Source organism: Schistocerca gregaria, chromosome X (genome assembly GCF_023897955.1).
Source record: "Schistocerca gregaria isolate iqSchGreg1 chromosome X, iqSchGreg1.2, whole genome shotgun sequence".
Taxonomy (NCBI): Eukaryota; Metazoa; Arthropoda; class Insecta; order Orthoptera; family Acrididae; genus Schistocerca; species Schistocerca gregaria.
In genome coordinates this window covers 762640910-762659568 of record NC_064931.1, presented here as the reverse complement: position 1 = coordinate 762659568, position 18659 = coordinate 762640910, and the positions used below count along the sequence as shown (strand labels likewise).

At 41.2% G+C, this 18659-nt stretch overlaps 1 protein-coding gene across 2 annotated transcripts in view; it reads right to left on the bottom strand.

The window, feature by feature from the left end:
• The window catches only part of LOC126299306 (mucolipin-3-like), a 180953-nt gene that overhangs the window by 52681 nt on the left and 109613 nt on the right, over nucleotides 1–18659 (bottom strand). For both annotated transcript variants that reach the window (XM_049991107.1, XM_049991106.1), the window contains one exon: nucleotides 17298–17416. In XM_049991107.1, coding sequence (XP_049847064.1) covers nucleotides 17298–17416 — 119 coding nt within the window. The remainder of the gene's footprint in view (nucleotides 1–17297; nucleotides 17417–18659) is intronic.

Sequence of the window (18659 nt, the reverse complement as noted above, 5' to 3'; positions counted from 1 at the left end):
AAGCATCATTCCATTTGTATTTGGTAGTTATTGACTCAGAAGATAACAATTGGCTCATTGCAAGAAAATCCCCCACTACTGCCAGTGTCTCCGACAGTGCACTCCTTCCAACTGGGAGCCCCCATCAGAAAGGGACTCACCCACCTTAGGTGATAGGTCACACCTCCGAAACACCTGACAGAGGGACCAATCAGCAATTTGGGAAGATAGCAGCTCAGGAAATCACTCCTCCCTGGGCCTGGCCTGTATCAGGGGGTACATGTGACCTCTACCCGCCGATCCGAGGCTGGGAATTACGCATTATCCAGTCACCTGTTAGGTGTCAGACACGTGGGCTGACCTTCAGGAGCACACAGGGAGGAAAAAGAAAAACAGGAACCTCAAATGTCAAAGTGGAGGAAGGACAGGAGAAGGTGAACAAAAAAAGAAAAAGGAACAAAACAGTGGTGACACTTTCCTGATGTCAGCTACTGAAAATGCGAAACACTTTCTCCAAAACACCCCAGATACATTCTCCAAGGGAGGGGAAAAGGAATAGCAAGACGATAGACATGCAACACGGAAGGGAGAAGATGCTACGAAGGCTGGGGCCCTGTGGTAGCCAAGCACAAACACACCAAAGAGCGGCGAGCTCCCTGTGGGCCTCTCTCCAGGTCACCACCATGCTCACTGATGATGCTCATATGGGGTAGTACAGAACCACGATTCATCATTGTACACAATATGACGTCATTAGCATTTCACACTTCCAGGTCACGGCATCACTCCAAATGCAACCATCTGTGTTGTGTTAATGGCTGTCTACACATGGTATGTTAATTCTCTAATCCAGCTGCTGCTAAATTCAGACTGTCAGAAACTGTCAGAATATTGCAAGCAGGTCATTACTCATTCTCTGATGGCAGGCACAGATGTGAAGGGGTTATGATGAGCTTAATCCACCAGACAGTGATCCTCCTTTGTGGCAGTCAGATGTGAACAAATGGAACCTTGACAATTAGTATGCTTGCCCCCCATCATTCCCATGCACTGTAACATCTGTCCACTGCCACATCTGAATGCCCTACATATCTAGACCAGCCAGTGAAAATAGAAAACAACAATGAGGTCCATTTCAAATTCTGGTAAGCGCTGATAATACTGTCTTTCATGACTACGAGCCACCTCTGTCTCCTTCACAGTAATCACTCCACAGCTGACACTGTTTACACTTCTAATACGCCCTACAATACATGGTAACAACACTAAACACGAACAACAAGCTAATGCACTCTGGCTGTCATTCTACCTGTCACAAAGAATTGCAACCCTAATCGTTCACTAAGCAGCCAATGGTGTGTACCTCATATGGGTTATGTTTACATCAAACCACGTCACCTGGGTGTTTCACATTTTTGACGGGCAGCATATTTAGAACAAACATATTTGCTCTGTGGAGAAAATCACATTTAATATCATAAGAAACTTACTTTTTCAGTCTCCAACTCCTTTCATGTTCAGCCATTCTAGTAGTTATAGCACTATCTGACTGCCCTACATATAATTTGCAACAGAAATCGCATGAAATTATATAAACTGCAGTCTGTTCTAAAGGTGGAATTTAAACAGAATGTCGGCAACATTATTGTTAAGTGCAGAAAACTGGTGTGTACTTCCTGGACCTTAGTTAGCTGTCAAGTACCTGTGAAGTCCTACCTGTACATAATATGGGATTCTATTTGTTGTCAGTGTGATTTAGTGCCTTCTGGAGAAGGTACAGTAGTGCTGTTACCCTCTGTCTTGTCTTTGTATTAATTATGTTATCAATTAGGACAGGGCTATCACCATTACTGTATGCAATTTCTTTAATTATTTTTAATTCATTTTCTGAATGTCAAACACTACTTATGCAATCCTGACTCAATTCTTAATGATCAAGTATGTTCCACTCTTCATCCTTGCAAAGTAGCAGCCGTCACTTGCCATGAGTTACCATTTTTGTTATAAACAGTGTAACAGTTTCCCATTTCCCACATCCATTGACTCCTATCTCCCTTATGCCCCTCCTCCTTTTGCCTCTTCTTCACTTTCACCAATAATTTTGTCCATATAAAATAGCAATCCATGCCAGTACTCACTTGGCATACTGTTTTAAACTAACCTTCTTGTATGCCTACTTTTCATCTTTGAATATCAAAATAATATTTATTTGTTCATACTTTCATTGTGTGTATTTCAATATATGGAACAACACTTTCAGTTTATGTACAGTTAAGAGACCTTAACCAATACCTGTGCATCTTTTTTAGGACAATATGTTTATGTCAATCAATCAGTGGGTTTACAGATTTATACTCTTGTATTTAGAGTTCAAAACATTCATTCAATATGTCATTACAGAATATTTCTTGTTTTGCACCCATATAAAGAATGGGGCATTGTAAAGTGTGTTTTTCATATGCACCGACATAAAATGGACACTTATCTTTGGAAATAACCATCTTTTTACAGACAGAAGCTGTCTCTGATGTGTGGACACACTATCCAGTCTTAAATTGTTTGATGGTGGCCTAAAAAGCTGGAAGCCAGTTCACAATGAAATATAAAATAAATACTGTGGAAAAATCAGAACTGTGTATGTCAGGTTTTTTTTTAATTTTCATGAGTATGGGTTCAAGTATAATGGAGGACTTCAATAATGACAACTAATTCTGCTATAAAAACTCCATACCCAGATAGGAGTGAGTTTTGATCATTACCCCCAGAATCTTTGAAGGCATAGCTGATATAGCATCTGCCTTCAAGTTATCAGCATATATAAGTATTGAAATTTGCCACGGACTGAGAAAAACAAATACCAAAATCCAAATGGGCCTATATTTCCTTTGGACCAATGGAAAGATGCAGCCAGATCTCTCTATGAGGTAGGCACTTGGGAGGGGGGGGACAGATGCAATGATAACCTAATGGGAAGTGGGAGGGTTTTAATGGATCAAGGCGGTTGTCAGAGCAAAGGGACTCCAGATGAACTGCTATTGGAAGGCACCAGACCTAGATCGCTTTTGTGGGAGTTGCATTCCATCAGGGAAGAAGATATAGTGGGTTGGGTGTTCACGGTAATTGTGAAAACACATTGCATAATTCAGTGGTAATTACTGATGTCTGATCTGGAGAGGAGGAAGTCCTGCCTCTGCCAGGAGTCCATTCACAGGGCTCAACCAAAAAGTGCAAGCCACTAGTCAGATCCTGCAGTGGTAAACTGGGACTAGTAGCTGGAATGCCAAAGAGGTCTGCTTACCCATAAGCCGGATATCAACAATCTAGCCAGAATGGGATTAGTGCTTTGTACACAGGTAAATGAATGGAGCAGTCTGTACACCAGGATGTGTGACTGAGGTAGTGGTAGTGGAGTGTGTCGAGTTTCACATGGAGCTTTTTTTTTTTTTTTTAAGCTCGCAAATTTATGATGACTATGTCCACTGAGAATAAAAAAATAAAAAATAATTTTAAAAGTCCCGAAACCACCTTATGACCGTACCACATTGAGCAGATCATTCTGGATGTGGATGAATGGTTCTACAGCAGCAAAAGTGCATAACACATGTCTTTGCAGTGAAAAACTAGAAACCATGGGTGAGAGCCTAGGACTGTGCTTTCCTGGTGATGCCTTGGAGCTGGTGTTCAGTAACATTCATGGATGAAGATCTGTAATAAATACAGAAGTTGTCCACATACAGGGACAGTGAGACTATAGTCTAGAAAAAGGATCATTCTCAGCACATACCTTTGTGTTACTCCTTTCTCCTGCAAATGGAGGGTACTGTAGGATGATCCAACTCAGACACGAAAGAACTGGAGAAATAGAAAATTCTGCATAATAATCTGGAGAGGGTAGAGGGATGGGGGTGGGGGGCGGGGGGCCTTCTAAAGCCACACTCGTACTGTATGGTATGGATGTGGTAATTTCGAGAGGTGTCCTGACCTTCCATATGTCAAATCACACAGCAGTGAGGTGTACATAATAGGGAAATATGGTGTTATAGCAGACTCGTCACATTGAGGAGTCAGTGACAGATCGGCCTTCCCTAGATCCACATTGTCTGTCTCTGGAGTCCATCATAACCACTGGTTCACCAGTCATTTAAACAACTTACACAAAATGTCTGACAGCTTGACTGCTCTATAACTTTCCATTTCATGTGTGGTTTTACCCAGTTTCAAAACTGGGAGTATAGTGATTTCCCCCCACTGGGTTGGAAACATACCAGATACAATTAAAGCATGGCAATATGTAGTTTCTTAACCCACAGTTAAAAGATTTAACATTAAACTGGGATTCCATTGGGTTCAGACACCATGTCATGGCCAAGGAGCAGAGTGCTTAGAAGTTCCCATTCCCTAAAAGGAACATTACATAGTCCCTGATGTTGTAGCGATGGATCGAGGGTAAAGTATAGTGTTCCTGTGCCCCTTCCCCCCCCCCCCCCCCCCCTCCCTCCCTTCCTCCCCACCATATCCTCGTCCATCAACATACAGATGAATTGGGGTAGCAATCAAGCAGTTGACATTAAGGGAAAGAAAGATGCCTTCACCCTTGTTATAGATGGATCTTAGTTAATGTGTTTGCTAAACCTGTGATCATTTGAACTAGATGTAGGTGTTGCCATATTTAATTTGCCTCAGAACACAAAAGGCAGTTGAATGTTTTGTATTCCTGTAGCTTTTTTTCCTATTTTTGGTAGACAAAGAGCAGAGTCCTCAAGTTGCTTCAAGAATATCACGGGGTAGGTAAAGATGCTTAACCACATTTCGGTTCTACATAATCTTTCAACAGCGACATTCCTTCTACATGAAAGATGAATGCAGATATTAATAAAACAGGAATTAAATCTGGATTAAATAAAAATGATGAAATTTTATTGAAATGACCACAATGTTAAAATAGTTACATATTTTTCTCCTTGGCTTTTGTTTTGGAAACAAATTAGCTACATCGCCATAATCAGTAATTGAAGCAAACCTTATATATACAAAAACAATTGTCAAGTTGGAGCTTACAGTGTGCCCACTGTTAAGAAAAGAAGTGAAGCAGCTGGAGGATGGTGACTGCTTCATGAAAAAAATTTCTCTGGGGATTTCTAGGCTTTTACATGTTGGGATTCCGTATTTCCTTCAACCAGCTTTTGTTTGAAGTTACAGCAAGTTATAGTATAGTCATTTTCATGCCCAGTATTTATTTATTTAAAGTTGGCACATCAAACATTAGTGATTATTCCAACTACAGCAATTCTGTAAGCTATAATTTCTGAAAGCACCTGTAAATTCCTTTTTTGCTGTTGTCTGACAATAATTTGTGCCATGCCGTGTCAGTGTGCAATAACCCTAATTACACCAGATATCATCACGGGAACATATTTTGACCTACTGTCACTGGAATGTAGTACAAGTAGATTTTAATCACAACAATGCGTCGTGACTCAAATCACACTCTCTTTACACTGGCCATTTTTTATTTTAAGCATGACACTGAAAGAAGGTTGGTTAAATAGTACTTTTCATTGACAAGTACTTTGTGCATAACACATGTCTTTGCAGTGAAACACTACCCCCTCAACTTCGACACCTTATGAACAAATAAAAAAAGATCATGGACAACAAAAATCTACCAATACATCAAGACATCAATGATGCAAACCATAACTGACTCCACTCTGGATGACGACCAACGGTAACAGTTGGGCTGCTGTGGAAGAAGAGTTTCGACTTATTAATGCATGGACTCAAGAATGAACTGGACAACAAAATAAAATTCCATGTATTACCAAAAAACTTCTGGGATTTGGCCTGTCACAGAAAATATGGTCAATGATAAAGAGAATTAGTATCCCAACATGGTAGATATTTTTACACAAATGAGGTAAGCAATCATCCTCACTTTGTGACCATCAAGAACCACAAACCATCGCGCACATCACAGAAGGATGCCCCACAATACAACAGCAGACTGGAAGACTTACAGCTGGCAACTTCAAAGTTGACTGAGTATATAAATGCAATAGACATAGCAATTCCTTCAGGGAGAGTACATGAGGCTCTGCAAAACTTAGAGGTAAATCGAGATACTGCTCTGTGTAGTTGTTACAGAGTAGAAAACCTTCATCGCAATGAGGCCAGATACTTTCAGCATTCATGAAATTGCCGTCAAACCAGAGGAGTTACGCATTTTGAACAATTAACAAGCATCTGTTTGGAAGTCTATAGTCAGATACCTACCTTTCCAAACCTGGATAATAACACACAAAACTTTGACACTTGCCTCTTTATGATGTCATCTTTAAATTAGCATTTAGAATAGATTACTGAACTTGAGTAGATTCATCTATTTTGCTACACTGGAGGAAGCTCAAAACAAAAGGTACCAACCTATGCAACAACCTTCAAGATAAACTTCTTTCTACAAAAAGATTGTGTAAAGATGATCTTTTACTTTTTGATAGTGACTGTGTTCCTATTTATGTATCTTTCTTTTTTTCTTTCTAAATAAGTCATCCTTTTTGTCTAGGTCCACTTATCCTTTCCAACACACTATACATACATACACATTAGTGTATATTCTCTGTACATAATCACTCACAACAGAATGTAAATTTATCTGAAGCATGTTTCATATGAAACACATTTTTTGATCATGTTTGTTTTATAGATACCTTTTTCTTTTTCACCTGCAGGGTCTATTAAGAAAACAGCCTTGGATGTGGAATGCCTATAATTTTGTATGGACCTTCATGATAATGGGAAAACTTGTTTGCAGTTTAATATTGGAGACACTGTTTCAAATTCTGATCTTGCACCCAACATAGTTTAAGTAATTTTAAATTTGTTTCTACCTTTTCTTGTAAATTGCTAGTTATTAGCTCTTCTATTTCAAGCCAAGAAAAATTTTAACAATGATTCTTCTATGAAATTATTATTCAGCACTACTTGTGGTGAACATTCAGTTGAAAAGTGACATAATTGACTAAGGATAACATGAGACTTCAGGACCAGCTGTATCCAGGTCGTGTGTTTCATAGAACAATAGAAATGACGATCTTCCTATATCATTTATAGTTCTTTAAAGGGATTGGATTGTGGGTGGTATTTTGAAATAAGTACATGTTTTACACCTTCCCACTCTAAAAATTCCTTCAAAGTATTGCTTATAAATTCAGTTCCATCATCAGTAAGTGATTTGGTTTACCTACATCCATACCCAATGCTTTGTCTAAGGTCTGTATGAAAACCACTACACGTATTTAAACCAGTGGGAAGTACCCTAAAAAGATAAGGCTTTCAATTGAACAAAAATGCAGTGCAGGGTCTAGAATCCTTATATAGCGGAACTTGCCAGCATCCATCTGTCAAACTGGGAAGGGGGGGAACCTGTTTGTTCAAACTTAGATAGCAATTCTTCCACACTAACAGGTGTGTCTCTTTCAGTTTCAGTATGCTTATTCAAAGTCCTACCATCTAATACCAATCAAACACATCCATTTCATTTTCTCACAACTAATAAGTGATTAACATATGTACTCAGACTATGTTCTATAATACCATTTTCAATCATTTTCTGTATTTCTTCTTGTATTGCTATGTGAACACTCATATGTATAGCACACGGTCTGCAAAAAAGGCAAGCTTATCTTTTATGTTAAACACGTAATCAACAATTAAAATATCCACGGGTGTACTGCCGGTCTATAGTGTCCAACGGGCACAATATTTCGGTGATCAAACATGTCGCCATCATCAGGTGAACTGACGGACTGAGCTCCTGTGAACGTGCCAGCACGGTGATCCGTACGCTATGGCTGCTCAGGGGGAACTGGGTTCGGTCACGGAGGCGGCCGATTTAAAAACCCTCCGTCTGCGGCGCGCTCCCTCTGCCGTCCACGCCCCACGCCACAGTCTCGCGGTGGAACATATTGCAACGGCGTCTGAGATGACGTCGGTGTGATGGCTCTGTCCACCGTGGTCGTCACAACTATGCGTTTACTCGATTTACTCTTGATTAACCCAATTGCTGGTTGCCAAGCCTTGCTAAGATTATAGCCACAGTCACGGTTTATGAGATCGTCATTGGTGCGAATTTCGATGGCCTCTCTAACAACGCTGTCCCAGTATCTCGACGTCTGTACCAGAATCCTCGTGCGGTCATACTCCATAGTGTGATTTTCCAACAAACAATGTTCAGCGACCGCCGACTTGCTCGGATACATCAGTCGAGTGTGCCTCTGGTGTTCACGGCATCGATCCTCGACAGTACGCATCGTCTGACCAATATACGACTTGCCACATTGACACGGAATCTGGTACACGCCAGCCTTCCTCAAACCGAGGTCATCTTTGGCGCTCCCCACCAGTGCACGACTTTTATTCAGAGGACAAAACACAGTTCTGATACGGTGTTTCTTCAGAATGCGGGCGATTTTCCCCGAGAGTGCGCCTGTGTATGGAATAAATGCAGTGCCTACCTCTTCCCTCGTGACTTCATCCATGTCAACAGGTTGTGCTGCAGTGGTTGGGCGGAGAGCACGTTGGATCTGCCACTCTGAGTACCCATTTTTTCGAAAGACAGTTCTCAGATGTTCCGATTCCTGAGGTAGACTCTCTGTGTCAGAGATAGTGCGCACTCTATGTACTAGAGTTTTAAGTACCCCATTCCTCTGTGAAGGGTGGTGGCAGCTGTCTGCGTGCAAATACAGATCAGTGTGTGTTGTCTTTCGATACACCCCATGACCTAGGGTGCCGTCAGCCCTTCTCCTGACCAAGACGTCAAGGAAAGGTATTTTACCCTCATTTTCAGTCTCCATAGTGAATTTGATGCCGGCACGTTCACAGGAGCTCAGTCCGTCAGTTCACCTGATGATGGCGACATGTTTGATCACCGAAATATTGTGCCCGTTGGACACTACAGACTGGCAGTACATCCGTGGATATTTTGATTATCAAATATGCCGGGAGAAACTCAAGAATCATGTAATCAACAGTCACTCCAGGGTTATCCAAACATACAGCTCAATACTTAAATAATATGTCCTGTACTTCATTTTTCTGTTTCTGGTTTAGTATGTTAGATTCCCCTGACTTAACAGACAAGTAAATCTAGGGATACAGTTCAATTTTGATCGGCTTTGAATATGTTGTAGTATAGGGCAAAATAAGACATGCAATTTTTTTTTTATACATGCTCATGGCTGTTAAGGGGTTGAACCACTACCTTGGGGAATAAAATAATAATAATAATAATAATAATAATAATAATAATAATAATAATAATAATAATGTGTAATATTTCTGAATGAATACCACTTGACAGTAACAGATATCAAAACTTCCAATGAAAGTTCTATGGTTTTCAATGTTCAGTACAGCAGAGTAGCCTGATCAGTTGAAATAGTCCTCCCCCATTATATTGTTTTTCATTTCAAAACTTGAATAGCAAAACATATAGCATCATTAACACAAAATTCAATCATACACTACTGGCCATTAAAATTGCTACACCAAGAAGAAATGCAGATAATAAACAGGTATTCATTGGACAAGTATATTATACTAGAACTGACATGTGATTACATTTTCACGCAATTTGGGTGCATAGACCCTGAGAAATTAGTACCCAGAACAACCACCTCTGACTCAATGCCCAGGTGTATTAAGTCCGTCATTATGGCCAAACAGAGCTTGGATGGAGTGTACAGGTACAGCTGCCCACACAGCTTCAACACGATACCACAGTTCATCAAGAGTAGTGACTGGCGTATTGTGACTAGCCCGTTGCTCAGCTACCATTGACTAGACATTTTCAATTGGTGAGAAATCTGGAGAATGTGCTGCCCAGGGCAGCAGTCTAACATTTTCTGTATCCAGAAAGGCTTGTACAGGATCTGCAACATGCAGTCGTGCATTATCCTGCTGAAATGTAGGGTTTCACAGGGATCGAATGAAGGGTAGAGCCATGGGTCGTAACATAACTGAAACGTAACATATTTTAAACGTAACATTCACTGCTCAAAGTGCTGTCCGTGGGAACAAGAGGTGACCGAGACGTGTAACCAATGGCACCCTGTACCATCACGCCAGATAATATGCCCGTATGGTGATGATAAATACACGCTTCCAATGTGCGTTCACCACAATGTCGCCAAACGTGGATGCGACCATCATGATTCTGTAAACAGAACCTGGATTCATCCGAAATAATGACGTTTTGCCATTCGTGCACCCAAGTTTGGTGTTCAGTACACCATCATAGACGCTCCTGTCTGCGATGCAGCGTCAAGGGTAACCGCAGCCATGGTCTCTGAACTGATATTCCATGCAGCTGCAAACGTCATCAAACTGTTCGTGCAGATGGTTGTTTTCTTGCAAACGTCCCCGTCTGTTGACTCAGGTATCGAGACGTGGCTGCACGATCCGTTACAGCCATGCAGGTAAGATGCCTGCCATTTCAACTGCTAGTGATATGAGGCCGTTGGGCTCCAGCACGGCATTCCATATTACCTTCCTGAATCCACCGATTCCATATTCTGCTAATAATCACTGGATCTCGACCAATGCGAGCAGCAATGTCGCGATATGATAAACTGCAATCGCGATAGACTACAATCCGATCTTTATCAAAGTCGGAAATCTGATGGTACGCATTTGTCCTCCTTACACGAGGCATGACAACAACGTTTCACCAGGCAACACCGGTCAAAGTGCTGTTTGAGTATGATAAATCAGTTGGAAACGTTCCTCATGTCAGCACATTGTAGGTGTGGCCACTGGTGCCAACCTTGTGTGATGCTCTGAAAAGCTAATCATTTGCATATCATAGCATATTCTTCCTGTCGGTTAAATTTCGCGTCTGTAGCACGTTATCTCCGTGGTGTAGCAATTTTAATGGCCAGTAGTGTACATGGTTAAGTGGTATTCCAAAAACATTTGTTGGACATAAGCTGTAACTAACTCTGTATTACTGTACATACGCCCAATGGGTGTGTGCGTGCCCCAAGGCTTATTGTTATACTGGGCTATACATTTTGATATTAGTCAAATTTTGAAATGTAAACAAGGGTGTGTGTGTGTGTGTGTGTGTGTGTGTGTGTGTGTGTGTGTGTGTGTGTGTGTGTGTGTGTGTTATGGGTGCACTACAGCAAGGTAATCAGCACCATTCCATTATACTTATCTAAACAAATGAATGTGGAGACAAACTCAAATTGTTTCACACTCATGCACTCAAAATGACCACAGAGTTACGGTATTTACTCGAATCTAAGCCACACTTTTTTACGGTTTTTGTAATCCAAAAGACTGCCTGCAGCTTAGAATCGAGTGCAAAGTAAGCGGAAGTTCTGAAAAATGTTGGTAGGTGCTGCCACAACTAACTTCTGCCGTTGAATATATGTTGTGCTACACAGGTATGCTTTGCACGCACAAAGATAAATACTGGCGCCAAAACCTCTGCATCAGTAAATAAATTAAAAGAAAAGGTAGAAGAATGTAAACATTATGCCATGTATTCTTTCGTGTTTGCTGCTATCTCATTTAAATCCTGTCTGCCTAATAAACTATGAAACTACAGTGAGACAACAGCAAACGCAGAAGAATATACATATCATGTCATGTTTATATTCGTATCATTCTTATGCTGAATAGTGATACAGTCAGAAATGAAGCACTGCAACTGACTAGATTTTTAAATGTAAGATGGCTAATTTCTGTGCAGAATGTAATGTACTAAAGAGGCATCTGCAAAGATTTTCAAACTGAGAAATTTTTTTGCTAACCTCTCGTTCAGAACATCGTTTATCTTACACAGTCTATTATTTGGTTCTTGTTGATCATTATCAAAGAAAGCAAAAGTTTAAGTAACAACAAATAGCAGTCTCTTGCCATTGTTTCGCTTGTGAGACAATTCCTCTTTTTTTTTTATTGTAAGCCGCAGTAGCGCGCACAAAAGCAAGCCATGCTGTGAGCGGCAACAGGTCGTGAACACTCATTATCAGAACGCGACAAACAATGCATGACACAGTACAATAATACATTTTCAGCTTAGAGTGACAAACACCTATAACAAAGAGAACGACACTTATCGGATCAAAGCAAAATAAGCAATCGATTCAAACCAGATGAAGCACGTGAAAAAGGAAGGGTACCCGTATAAATACGGACGGAGCGCCTGACACACAGCAATGGCTACTTGGTAAAGCTTAACTGTTAAGCTTACGACTCAAACCAAACTACTGTAGCTGTATCTTCATCTATTAGATCTCAATTGTGTTTCATGTTACAATGGACCAACTTCGTTTCAATTTTGAGGGGCAGTTTAAAACTTTTCTCTCACCTTGAATTTTTTTTTTTCCCCCCTTGTTTTCGAGTTTCATTTTTCAGGTATGGCTCAGATTCAAGTGAGGCTTAGATTTGAGCGAATACGGTACTATCTCATGTGCACTACGCACAATGAGAAAAAGAGGGAAAGTAGCTAGGCATTAAATTAAAACACAGAGAAAACAAAACACAGAAGAACTAAAAGGAAAGAACAGGGAAATGTGACTCACTAATCACTTCAAAAAACTTTGGTAACATAGTCACCTTGGTTTTTGTTTTAATGTTCTAAAATTTTGATAAAAATGTTGTATAATTCATAAAACTTAAAAGTCTAACCATATTTGCTTGAACATTACCTACAATAGTGGACAGATCCTTCGGCAAATCCGTAACAGCCCACTGGTTGGAAATTAGAATGTAGTCCAATAAGATGTGGTGCACAGTTACCTGTACACCACAAGCACCACACATTGGAGTGTCCTCTTGCTGGAGTAAGAAGCTATGTGTCATAAGGACGTGGCCTGTGCAAAGACGAGTAAGGACCACCTCATCACTTCTACGTGACTGGAAGGATGAATGCCACAGCCAAGTTGTGTGCTTTACTACACAGAGCTTATTGTCAGTTACTTCCAGCCATTTGTCTTCCCATTGATGCATGACACTGTAACTCAACAGTGATTTAACAGCATGCAGGGGGATGGCACACTGTATGTGCCCTGGTCTATGCAGCAGAAGAAAGGCACCCCAAGATTGCATATAATTCTGCGTCAAAGCCAGTAAATTCTTGAGGCATTCTGATCTTGAGGACACGATCTGGGAAAATGACAGAGTGAACAACAGTGTCCCCCAGCTTAGGCCCATCCATAAAGGCAGCTACATAGTTGTGATTCTCAGATAAAATGTCAAAAACTGTCACATTAAATACAGAGACAGATGTACAATCCCTCCTGTACTGCATTAAATCAAAAATTACTCTGGACCTCTGCAGCAGCCAGGGTGGCAGATGTTTAAAACCTGGATTTGGGGTGTACTTGCTCCACATGTTGAAGCATCCAGTACCAGATTTGGTCGCGATCGGGTGCAGTATCACGAGTCTCAGACAGAGCAGAGTCCAGATCGGACAAGAAGAAAGGGTAGCTGTCAGTCTCATAAATGTTGGATCTGAAGTCAAATTGTCCCCTTTCTACAGTTGTACAGTAGCGACAAAATGTTGGATCCTGGCTGGCATTGGCAAGAGTTTGTGCAAAATTCTCTGCCAGTGTCTGAGTGATATCTCTGGGCACTGCTTGGAGACATCGCTATTTCATCCTGCTACTATTGGTAGATGACTGTTTACTGGAAATCATCCTGATGGCTTCTCATACTTCTGTAGAACAAGTGGAATGATTTATGGAGTCCAGGAAGGCTTGCCATGATGTTTTCTTGCTCTCCTGAATTATACATCAAGCCTTGGCTCTTGCGACTCTAAATGTTGTCAGGTTCCCTGCTGACAGGCAGTACTTAAACCGCTGAAGTGCTGCATGCCTGGCCTGGATTGCTAAGTGGCAATCACCGGTCCACCAACGTACAGGTTGTCTCCAAAGATGAGCTGAGGAATTCGGGTTGGGTAAGTCAGTGACATGATGGATCACATGTGAAATGTTGTCCACCCATTCCTGGACACGGTTGTCGTGTTCAAACACAGTAAACTGTGTAAATAGCGTCCAGTTAGCCCTGTTAACCATCCAGTGTGGTGGCTGCTCATCATATAATGCTCCATTCAATAGGTGAATACAGAGTTGGAAGTGGTCATTTGAATGAAGGTTGTCAATGACTTCTCACTGAACAGAGTCTACAATGGCAGGAGAGCACGAGGAGAGGTCAATGGCGGTGAATGACCTGGTGGACGTACCTGTGTTGAGGATGCACAGCTCGTGGGATGTCATTAGGCCCTCCAAATCCCGATCGTGAAGGAAAGTAGAGATCAAGCCCCAAAAAACATGATGGCCATTGAAGTCACCCAGTAGGAGAAATCACTGGTGCAATTGGTCTATGAGATCTGTGAGAGCATCAGAGTCTACTGCATTTTGCGGCGGCAGATAAAGGGCGCAAACAATGATCCTCTGACGCGCGCGATATTCAGTGGCAATGGCTTGCAGGTCAGTAGCCAGGGGAAGAACAGCCCTTTCCTCAGTCATGTCATCCTTGCAATAGAGCGTATAGCTACAGAGTAAAGGGGCATCAGATGCTTTAAAATATGTTTCCTGCAAACATGCATTGCTGTGCTAGGAATTTCAGTTCCTCCACATGTGTCCAGAACCCATTCATGTTCCATTGTATAATGGGAGCCACCTATCTTGGGTTAACACTTTAAGCTTGGCTTTCTGCCAGGAAGGAGAGTCCACAATGGGTGGAGGCTCAGTCTTGAGGTAAGATGATTGCCACAGTCCGACATCAAGTTCCATAGCCTCTGAAGGACATTGAAGAGACACGCCAGATAGGATGATATCAATATTATTGGACTGCGTACCTCCTGTCTCCTTCAGTGGGCATTTACTCGCCTTCGAGTGATTTTTTGGGTTAAGGTTGTGGTTGTAGCAGCACGGGGTGGTGCAAAAGACCTTACCTGTGGAACGGCAGGAAGTTCCACAATGTCTGCAACCACAGCCTGTCCTGAAGTTCTGGGGGGAGGGGCAGGCTTCAATGGAACTCCACCAGCACAAGTGCGTTGACAAATGCAGGTTCTAGTGCTGAAACTCACAACCTCCATTAGTGTAGCTGCATCAGCTTTCTGGACTGACTGTTTCAGAATGGAAGAAAAGGAGGCAGTGAATGTGGGTGGCTGCATGGACTTTTATAATTTTGACGTCACAATATGGGATGTGCTTTGATGTTTTCATTTCCTGTATCTCCTGCTGCTCAAGGAAAACTCCGCAGTTACTACTCCACCCAGGGTTATTCCCAGAGCAGTTTACTCATTTTGGGGACAGGAACAACCAATTCAATCATGGGAGGTTTCACCACATTTCACGAAAGTGGCTTCTCAATTACAACCAAGAGTAGTGTACCCAAAGTTCTGGCATTCAAAACACCACATTGGATTTGGGAAATAAGACCATACACTTATGCGTAGGGAACCTGCCATGACACGCTCTGGTAGTTTTTTGCAGTTAAAAGTAAGGATAAAAATAGTCTGATTTCACAAGATCGTCATCCAACCATTTCGTAACATTTTGCATGCCTTCCTGGGACCACTTAGCTTTCAGTTCTTCTTGGGGAATGCCAACTAGATCCCTGCAAGCCACAACACCATTGCTGTAGTTTGAGGTGTTGTGCAATTCAGTATCTATCACATACTTCCAGAAGCACTGAGCTTTCTGAGGGTTCTTTACTTGTGAGCTAGATGTTTCAACCAACCGAGCCCCATTGCACAAGTGCTTAACAGATTTTAAGGTGAACAGATTTTAAGGTGCCTGCAATGCTTTCTAAGCTTTTCTGTATGAAAATCAAGAAACTTTCTCAAAACTATCCTTTTTGCTTTTAACTATAAGAAACACACACTGCAAAACAACATGCAGTCTGTTACTATGGACTGAATCAGGACGACTGGCTACACAAGCCCTGTTGTTAGCTTGGGTGGTGATACCTCTCTGCAGTCCACCCTTTCTGCTGGGAGGGGGAAAAGATGTTTCAGAGGATCCATTTCAGTCCCATGAGCAGCTATGGAAGTAAAGGTTCACTCTGACAGAGTCCCACGTGCCTGAGTAAGCCTTATACAACTGAGGTGCGGCCGGCTCCTCTGAGGTTGCGCGCTAATGACTATTCCAACTCAACAGCCATGCATCTCATCAATGTGTAGCACACCTTGAAATTGAAAGTTTTTTTTTAATAGATGTTCATTGCATCCTCACAATCCGAGCTGTCGAGCCAAGATCCTCAATCCCTGAGACACACAATGTTCCACCACTGTGCCACATGGTGGTCACTGAAGCATGCCCAGAGATTACCAATACAGAGGACTGGTGGCGATTACCAGCCCCCGGCTCAGAAATCCCGATGTCGCCAAGCCTGTACTCAGCGAACGAATGCTGAGCCCTGAGGGCAAAATGTAAACAAAATAGAGGGGGGAGAGGACAGGATTTTGAAAAAAAAGAAACAAAGGCTTTTGACAAACCCGGGTGTACCGTTGTAACAAACATTGGACACCATAGAACATTTATTAGACATTCACTTTTTATATCTATTACCATTTCAACAGTATTCACTGATAAATATTACTTAATTGTTTTCAAGGGTGTGTTTCACCCCCTTAAAGGTCTTATAGGCATATGTAAGAAATTTATCTTTTTGCTCTTACACTACAACATATTGGAAGCCCATTACTTTCAAAGTGTATCCCTTGGGTAGGTTTACCTGCAAGATGTTTTCTATTATGGCCACCTTTGTTGTGAGAGGTCTAGCCATTGTTATTGTACTGGCCGTAGCTATCAAGTTGTGACAGTACAGAGAAAATGTGGCACTGTAAATTAAATACGACAACACTCATTGTCTTCATTGGGGATGATAAATTTAGCTCCGGCAGATGTCAACCGGACTCACCCTACGGTTGGATAGATGACGTTACAGTTACATGTAGTCTGCTTGAACCAATAGTTGGCCACTGATGCACCATATATATAGACCATGATAACCCCTTCAGCATCAACTAACGCCTGAAGATGGTAGCTGCACAATAAATGATGACAAAGATGGCTGTAGGTCTTCCATTGTGTGTGTGTGTGTGTGTGTGTGTGTGTGTGTGTGTGTGTCTCTCTTGGGTTCAGTAGTGTGTGACATCACAGGTGTTAGATGCATGGTCTATAAGGTGAGCACTGATCTATTCTCACAAATATGTGTTTCTTCACGTTATTAAGACTACTTTGACATGATAAAAGTTAGACCAAAAACAATCAACTATTTATTAGATTAGAGTCAATATTTACCCACTTCAGTTCTTGAGCTCGATAAATTGCTCTGCTGCACAGAACCAAGGATGCACTGCATATGATGATCACGAATGAATTTAGTATGGTCCTGAGAATCGAATCAAGCTTATTATCCGCTGTGAAGAGAAGGAAATAGCCCATCATAACATGCACAGTAATTTTTTACAGTATATACATGTAACTCTAAAAAAACCTCCCCTCTCTCTCTCTCTCTCTCTCACTCTCTCTCTCTCACTCTCACTCTCTCACTCTCAGAACCAATGTGTCTCTTCTCAAACTTTCATGGTACAAAATTAAGAAATTAAGTGACAACAGATGAAAAAATGATGTTTCAATCTTGAATATCTGTACCCAGTCAGTTGGGATGAACAATAAATATTTGGGATGTTTCAGCGAGAACAATTTGTTGGCGTGTCCAGTTTTAATAGATCATGTTGAATCTCTAACACCAAAAGAATGCTTTATGAAGCTGAAAAGAAAACAACTTTTGGCAGACGTTTTGATTAATAAAACTTTTCTTTCTTTTTCAAAATTGTCACTTCCTGCTTTATAGTTTTCATAGTACTCTTTGCAATAACACCCTCATTCTTTTAGGGTATGTTGGTATCTGTTTGCGAGGGTAGTAATGCCCAAAACAGGAGATGTGCACAAATAGACCTATTTCTCTCTCAAATTCTAACTTGTAATTCACATTTTATAAATTCTATCCACATTATCTTCTTCCACTTACATCAACTGGACTAATAGTGTGGGCCTTGGTGACCAATGAACTTCACTGTCAAAAGCTCATCTGTGGTTGAGATAATGCTGGCTTTTACTGGATCATTATCTCAAGCCTAGCGTGTGCACAGTATCTGTCACATAGAAAGACCATTCAGATTATCAGCATCTCACAATAGGAGGGGTAGGTCAATTTCCATAATTCCTTTAGGACAGTTTTGAAACAACAACAACAACAACAACAACAACAACAACAACAACCACCACCCATAGTACAATAAAATAACAATGTTTAAAGATATTAGTAAAAAGGGAGAATATTAAAAATGAAGTAGTGGACTGAAATTAGTCCAATTTATTTGTAAATGCTTGTGGTCTGCACACCACACCTGCAAAAATGGGAAAGAGCCAGGTTATCCGATGTCGGTTAAAAATACATCTCCTAATATTTTAGAAATTAGTCTTATTGCCTCACAAAACTTTAGAACTCCTTGCTACACTTGTCAAATATCTCGAATTGAAAACAGCTCCATAGGCAGTTTAAGGTCTGCTTCCTTGTCAGCAAATAAAATACTATCAACTAAAATGTGTTCTACTGTTAGTGGTATACTGCTGAGTCCATTTGCTGTAGGAGAAAGT